Source organism: Enoplosus armatus, chromosome 12 (assembly GCF_043641665.1).
Source record: "Enoplosus armatus isolate fEnoArm2 chromosome 12, fEnoArm2.hap1, whole genome shotgun sequence".
NCBI lineage: Eukaryota > Metazoa > Chordata > Actinopteri > Centrarchiformes > Enoplosidae > Enoplosus > Enoplosus armatus.
Window position 1 is genome coordinate 1,152,501 of NC_092191.1, and position 7,500 is coordinate 1,160,000.

Here is a 7,500-nt window from a genome sequence, read left to right on the forward strand (position 1 = left end):
TTTGTCGAGGTCGGCGCAGCTCTGGGTGAACAGCTCGGCCTTGTTGGCGTCAAACAGACACTTGGCCTTGGTCTGGGTGGTCGACTCGAGGTCCTCCCACATCGTCTTCAGGGAGGCCAGCTTCTCTTTGACCATGGCCTCCGTCTCCGGTTTCTCTGCCATCAGCGCCTGCCCGCCCTGAAAGACAGTATTTGTTTTTCATCCTCAGCACACAAACAGAATGTGTGCTTCTTAATATTAGACAACCAATCATCAGTACATGAATCACCCCCCCCTCCCCACCTTGTCGATCTTGTCCAGCCACTCCTTGTTGGACTGCAGTTCGGCCATGAAGGCCTGGTGCTTCAGCCACTTGCTGTGGAGGTTCCTGGCCTCGTCGTACGACATGTCCTGAGCCGTCAGCATCTTCTCATTGATCCACAGGGACAGCTGAAGACACACAGACAGAAATGTACCTCAACTAAAAACAACAAACACCACAGCTTAGACTTAAGGTCCTGCAGTCATCTGACTTGTTTTTAATATTAAGTATGAGTGGTTCACCTCCTGGCAGTCCTGCAGGAACTTCTGCAGGTCTCTGTTGTCCTTCAGCCTCGTCAGCAGGTCGCTGGCAGCCGCTCGGTTCTTCTTGTGTCTGTGGAACAAAAATCAATATGTTGACGAGACGTGAGTGGGAAGTTTCACCTATAGGTTTACAACATTGTGCTTCATCCAGTCTGAAGCCTGGTTCATGTTTCAAATGTCCTATGCATGACTACCTATAACTAATAACTCATTATTGATCTGCGATCAGTCAAGAATTATAACACCACGAGTTTTCAGAGCACAAACTCATATCTTAACATTTTTACTTTTCTCACAATCAGTGTGGCACAAACATCAGTCAGACAAAGTGACAACGTCTTGGTCACCTCTGGTCGATGGAGTCCACCTTCTCCTGGATGCGCTCGGCGTTGATGTTGCCGTCGGTTACCAGGCGTCGGCCGGTGTCGAGCACGCCGCTGATCTTCTCCTCGTTGGCGTCCAAAGTGGTCATGAAGTCCTCCTGCTTCTTGATGGCGGCCTCGGCCCCCTCCAGAGTGGTGGGCATCTCAGTGTGAGCCAGGACGTACTCCTGACGGACAGACACACAGAGGAGACGTTAATGCGTAACGATGCCGTTCTGCCACTCGGTGGCGCCTCCTGGTGGAATGATGAATATTTCCCAAAAAATATCCAAATGACATATTTGGATTTTTAAACTGCAATTTGAGAAAGTTAAAGAATTTAAATGAAGGTCTTTTGTTGGAATACGTGTTCTGTTAATCAGTAAAGGATGCTTTCATCTGACAGTATGATTTGAAACATAGAGAAAGTCATTTTAATGCTGTAATGGAGGCCCTCTACCACTTGGTGGCAGCCTCTGACCTTCTCAGAGTGAAACAGCTGAGCTCCAGACCTGGTGGATCGAAGGATAAGAGGAGGAGGACAGAAAGTCAACTGAAATTTGTTTATCACAGTTTCACAGAGATCACTGTGACTTTAAAAGTCTTGTGTTGATATTCAGTTAACGATTACAGAGGAAAGAAAGGCAGGAAATCCTCCTTGATTACTTTGCTGTTTGTCATTAATCAACTAATTGTTCCAGCTCTACTTCCATCCATTTTTAACCACTTATCCTCTACAGGGTCAGGTGGGGTGTGAGCCTGTCCCAGCATGCACTGGGTGAGAGGTGGTGTACACCTGGACAGTCAGACAGGAGGATATCAGTTCCATCTCTGTGCGTCAGAGAGAGTTCAGGATGTGTTTAGCCTAGCTGAGCTGAAGTGCAACAGTTAAAAGTGCAGGTGTGATGACATCACAGGTTTACCTGGTTGTTGAGGAAGGCTTCGGCCTGCTTGGTGTCCCTGAGGAACAGCTGGTAAGCGTGGGACTGGGACAGCAGGTTCTGCCGGTTCTCCCACATCTTGTGCAGCTCGTTCCAGCCGGTGTCGAGCGCCTGCAGCCGCTGTCGCAGAAACATGTACTGCGCGTCCGTCTGGCCCTGCGTCACCATCTCGCCCATGTCCCGCATCTTCTGGTAGTCCTCCTCGTAGTTGCGGATCTCGTTCTTGATGCCCTCGTGCTGGGCCAGCAGCTTCTCGGCCTCGGCCAGCGTGTTGGGCATGTCCTCGGAGGCGATGGCCGTCTGCGTCCTCGACAGCCACGACTGGAAGTCGTCCAGTTCGCGCAGGAACTGCTGCAGCTTGCTGGCCTCGCCCAGAGACTCCTCCCGGTTCTTCATGGTATCCTGTAAACAGAAAACAGAGGGTTCATATATTCATAGAGAAGTTTTTTTCGATCACAAGACTTGTTCCTGGTTGTCGTGTATGTTAACACGTCTTTGCTCCTGATCTCACACTGTGACAGATATTCTCCTACCTTCATCTCGTCCCAGACGCCGGTGATCTCAGCCAGACGTCCCTTGATGGCCTCAGACTGCTCCGGGTGTTCTGAGGCCAAGCGATCCGCCTCTTTCCCCAGGTCGCCCAGCTTGTCTTCGATGGCGGCCAGGTCGCGCTCCATCCCCGTCAGCTTCCTCTGCAGAGCCATGACGCCGGCCAGGTCGTTCCCCAGCTCCTGGGTCGACTCGATCACCTGAAGGAGGACAGGGAGGGTTTGAAAACTTCTGCTGGATTCAAGTGCTGTAGGAGCACATTGTTTGGTTCTGTTGGTACCTTGGTCTTCTCTTTGATCCAGGACTTGGTCTCGTTACACTCCAGGTGGTAGTTCTGGACGCCCAGAGCCGAGCTCAGACTGTCTTTCTTCTGGTCCACCAGATCTCTGAACTGACTCCACCTGGATAGAGGGACGGACAGAGACACCATCAGCAACAATATGAACTGACACAGAACCTAAACCAGATACCTGCCAGGTGGGTTACCAGGTCAACCACTGTTTATTTTTTCCCAGTTTATGAGCTGTTTTAGTCCCAGTTGGATTACCTGGTGTTGAGTTTGTCCTGCTTGGTTTTGATCTCCTTCTCACTGGGATGTCCGCTGTGGATCAGTTGCCTGGCAACCTGGTTCACCACGGCAACGCGGGACGCCTGGTTGTTCATCTCCGGCTCCAAGCTCTCGAACCTGGAGAGAAACATCAACGCTCAAATTCTGACTTTAACATTTAATACATTCTCATTAAATAAGGTCGAGAGTGTGTCCTTCACTAGATGTTTTATTTATGTTGAGAAGAAATTAACCTTTTCTAAATATATAACCTTTTTGTCTTTTTATTACTGTCAACAGTGTGCAGTGTTCATCTGGAGGAAAACATGAAACAACCACGGAAGTCACTTTTTTGATGTGTTTAAAAACCTCAGATAAACAGGTTTCATGACTGTGAAGCACTTTGTGTTACAAAAATAAGAGATTATTGTCATAATAATTAGATTTATTACAGATGGAAACATCTGTGGAGTCTGAACCAGCAGTTTGGGTTTACTGCTGGTTCAGACTCCACAGAGTGGACTAAACTCCCGGTCTGGCCCTCACCGGTGCTGGACGACCTCCAGGTCCTCCAGTTTCTCGGGGATCTCCATGCTGTTGAGCCACTGCTCCTTCTCGTCGATCCACACCTCGCAGGCGCTGGCTTCGCTCAGCATCTTGTAGAGCGCCAGAGCGTCCTGCAGCGCCTGCTTCCTGAGCCGCGTCAGCTCCACCACCTCCTTATAGCGCTCCTCGATGCCCGCCAGTCTGCTCTGAACCTGCAAACACACGACCGACACCAACCCAAGGCCATCAGTGATTACAGAGAAACGATCCACATAACTTTTACAGTTTAAATCAAATAAACGGAGCTCAGATTGACTTTTACATTTAAACCTCCTTTAGTTCATGAAAACAAACGGTTCATTTTGTAATACAGGGATCATCCGCAGATCCAGATCTCTTATTTCAGACTGTGCAGTGGTCAGCGTTGTGTTGAGTTTCACCTCCTCAGAGTTGGCCTTCTCGGGCGGCAGCGTGCGAGACTGCTCGTGCAGAGCGTCGATGACGGGCCGGTAGCTGCCGATCTCCTCGGCCACGTCCTTGTGTTTCTTCACCAGAGCCTGAGTGGAGAACTCGTCGTGGCCGACGTCCACGCTGGAGACGATCCGCAGCACGTCCAGCATCCACGTGTCGATGTCGTCCGCATCGGCCTGCAGGGAGAAACCGAGAAGTTTAATGTAATCAAACACACTACAACGATAAAAAACTCAATCATTTCTAGTTGAAGCTGTAACAGCAATCCTTTTCATTTGTCCTGCAGACCAGAATAAAGTTTGGTTCTTATCTGGATTTGTTTTAGTTGCCTGAGCAACAGTGAAGAAATAAACAGCAGTAAATGTTGCCGTCTTTCTGGCTGCTAGAGTTGTTCAAGTTGGAAAACACACTGAAATCAGCAGATGTTTTGTGCTTTCAAATCCAATCAATCGATTTCTACAAGAAACGACTGTATGAAGACGCGTGTTTTCACCTGGAACTGGTGCTGGTTGCAGGCCTCCTGCAGACGAGCTTTACGGACGGCAGAGAGACGCTCCAGAGCTGCCCACTGCTCCTACAGACGGGGGGGGGGTTATGAGGGAAGTAAGGAAGTAAGGAAGAAAGGAAGGAAAGGAAGGGAAGGGAAGGAAGGGAAGGAAGGGAAGGAAGGGAAGGAAGGAAAGGAAAGGAAAGGAAGGAAGGAAAGAAAAGGGAAGGAAGGAAAGGAAAGGAAAGGAAAGGAAGGAAAGGAAAAGAAGGGAAGGAAGGAAAGGTAGGAAGGAAGGAAAGGATGGAAGGAAGGAAGGAAAGGGAGGAAGTAAGGAAGGAAAAGAAGGAAGGAAGGAAGGAAGGAAGGAAAGGAAAGGAAGGAAAGGAAAGGAAAGGAAGGAAGAAAGAAAAGTAAAGAAGGAACGGAAGGAAAGGGAGGAAGTAAGGAAGTAAGGAAGTAAGGAAGAAAGGAAGGGAAGGAAGGAAAGGAAGGAAGGAAGGAAAGGAAGGTGTTAGGAAATAAAAAAACATAAAAAATAGTAACATCAGACTGGATGTTTACATTCATGTTTTCCTCAGTTTCTTAGAAAGTGACTGGAGGTTTATTTTTGTGTGTAAATGTTATAAAAAGCACACATGAAAAAAAACAGGATATGTGTCAGAAGCTAGAGCAAATTCAATTTCAAAATAAAAGTTGAGGTGGTCAGTGTCGTAGATTTCAATAAACACTGAAAGTCGCACATTCAGTCACAAGATGAAACATGTAACAGTCTGCTGAAAACTTAATTCCCCAAAATACCAAGGACAAGACCTCACAGCTCTGGACAAGAGGATGGACAAACTGGACAAATAAACCTGAAAAGACTTAATTAAAGGCACTTAAATGCTTCTTAAAGCCTCAAAGTCTTCCTTGTATTCACCTGAAGAATAAAAACAGATGGTTCAGGTGCAGCGTACCTGGATGTCCTGGATGCGTTCTTTAATCTTGTCGGATCCAAAGTGGTTGTTGGCCACCAGCTCCTCGCCCTGTTTGATGGTCTGCTGCAGGTGGGCGGCTCGCCCGCTCATCTCGTCCTCGAAGGCTTTGTGCTGACTCAGCAGTCGCAACGCTCCCGTCAGATCCTTCCCGTAATCCTCGGAGGACAGGATCTGCTCCTTCTCCCTGATCCAGCCCTCCTACAAGCCAAAGACACGTTCCGGCCTCAGTCACATCACCTCAGAACAAATGAAGGGGGTCAAGAACTGTTCAAGGTTCTGGGCCACATGGGTGCATCACTAAAGAACAAAGGGGGGCGAAGTCCGATCTGTAATAATTTAGATAAAGATAAAAGTAATACTGAACCTCCTCTGCCATTTCCCAGAAGAACTTCCAGAGGCGGCGGGACTCCTCGAGGCGCGCTCGCCGCTCGGCCGCCAGCTGACTCAGCTCCTGGTAGCAGAAGTCCATGTGAGCGACCCGATCCCTGATGATCTGAGGATCACAGGGCTTGTAGCCTGAGGAGGAAGAGGAGGAGAAGAATCACCATTATCATGCTCATTTCCTTCATGAAGGAACAACAGAGAGACAATGAGAAGTCAAATGTCTTCTGTCTGTCTCACCGTCCATGTCATCGGCGAACTTCTGAGCGTTGCTGTTGACGGTTCGGACTCGGTCGGCCTGGATGCTGATGTCGGCCTCCACCAGAGCGTGTTTCTGCAGCAGGTCCTCCACGCCCAGCAGGTGCTTCCCATAATCCTGAGAGAGCAGCAGCATCTGCAGGGACGGAGACCGGGGTCAAAGGTCAAAACATCTTCTAAGGACTGAGACAGTGAGACACCGGATAAGATTTCAAAGGTGTTACTGGTCACTGGATCACATTTACAGGAAAATCTGCTGCAACGCTTTCCAGCACAGAACAGACGGAGAAAACCAATTTAAACTTGATCTGTCTCTTACTCGAAAGGATGAGTCACGTGTTGACTCACCCAAAAGAGCTGACTGGTCCCCCCCTCCCTACCTTCATCTCGTCCATCCAGTCCATGATGTAGAGCATCTCCTGGAAGACTCTCTGCAGGCCCAGGGTCAGCTCCAGCCTCAGCCTGCGGGCCTTCAGCAGCTCCAGCAGGTACTCCCACAGCCGGATCACGTTGTCCTTCCTGGCCGTGATGCGTTTGATGTCATGGTAACTCTCCGCCTCCAGCTCCTTCGCCACGGCAACCACCGCCTGCAGCAGTGCGAGGAACAAGAGGAGCGGGGGGGGGGGGGGTTTAATGGACAACAAAAGACAGAAAAACTGTGAAATTCTTACTCACAACATGAACCTTTTTATACACAAACACTATTAATATATTAACCGTTTTCATGCTAAAGAATTCACTTCACTGAGACCCATCTAATCAAAAATGAACACATGATAAAGTTTGGTTCATATCATTAGTATTTATTCCATCGAAGCTTGGAGGCATCTATTCAAGGTTTACGCCCGTCTCCCGTTTGGATCCTCGTGGTTTAGACCCTTTTAATCAGGGTTTAAATGCGTCCGATCAAGACCTGTGCCATAAGTCTGATCAGTGTTTGTACTTCTCATGTTCTCCGGTCAGAATACGATCCAGGTGAACTGACCTGAACTCGCTCCTCGTAGGCTGCGATGTCCGTTTCTATGGCTTCATGTTTCTTAGTAGCAGCTTCTACGGCCTGGAGGTCAAATCCAAAGTTATCCTGGAGGAGGACAGAGGAAACAAAGACATTAGAGAGGAAAGGAAACAAGGAGAGGAGAGAGGAACAGATTACTGAAGACAGGACGGACCGCCCTAACCCTTTACAATACTGCATGGTGAAATGTTTTATAAACTGTGAGAAGATATAATAAAGTGTGTGTGTGTGTGTGTTACCTGGGAGACCAGCCTCTGGTTCTCACTCAGCCACGTCTCCCTCATGGCGGCTTTGCGGTCAAAGCGCCGGGCGAGCTGCTCCAGTTTCTCCTGACGGATCAGCTCCGTCCTCAGGGCCAGCTCCCGCTCGTGCTCCGCCTTCTCCAGACGCTCCCACGCC

The 7,500-nt window shown here is 49.0% G+C and overlaps 1 protein-coding gene across 3 annotated transcripts in view; it reads right to left on the reverse strand.

Moving 5' to 3' along the window:
* LOC139294306 (spectrin beta chain, non-erythrocytic 1) overlaps positions 1–7,500 on the reverse strand; it is a 63,769-nt gene that overhangs the window by 21,390 nt on the left and 34,879 nt on the right. For all 3 annotated transcript variants that reach the window (XM_070916162.1, XM_070916160.1, XM_070916161.1), the window contains exons 10-26: positions 7,341–7,499; positions 7,072–7,167; positions 6,467–6,673; positions 6,069–6,222; positions 5,812–5,963; positions 5,427–5,645; positions 4,474–4,554; positions 3,950–4,156; positions 3,510–3,721; positions 2,964–3,101; positions 2,697–2,817; positions 2,401–2,616; positions 1,850–2,269; positions 912–1,114; positions 544–634; positions 283–429; positions 1–177 (exon numbers count right to left, since the gene is read on the reverse strand). The exon at positions 1–177 is cut by the window's left edge and continues 87 nt beyond it. In XM_070916162.1, the coding sequence (XP_070772263.1) occupies positions 1–177; positions 283–429; positions 544–634; positions 912–1,114; positions 1,850–2,269; positions 2,401–2,616; positions 2,697–2,817; positions 2,964–3,101; positions 3,510–3,721; positions 3,950–4,156; positions 4,474–4,554; positions 5,427–5,645; positions 5,812–5,963; positions 6,069–6,222; positions 6,467–6,673; positions 7,072–7,167; positions 7,341–7,499 (3,000 nt within the window). The remainder of the gene's footprint in view (positions 178–282; positions 430–543; positions 635–911; positions 1,115–1,849; positions 2,270–2,400; positions 2,617–2,696; positions 2,818–2,963; positions 3,102–3,509; positions 3,722–3,949; positions 4,157–4,473; positions 4,555–5,426; positions 5,646–5,811; positions 5,964–6,068; positions 6,223–6,466; positions 6,674–7,071; positions 7,168–7,340; position 7,500) is intronic.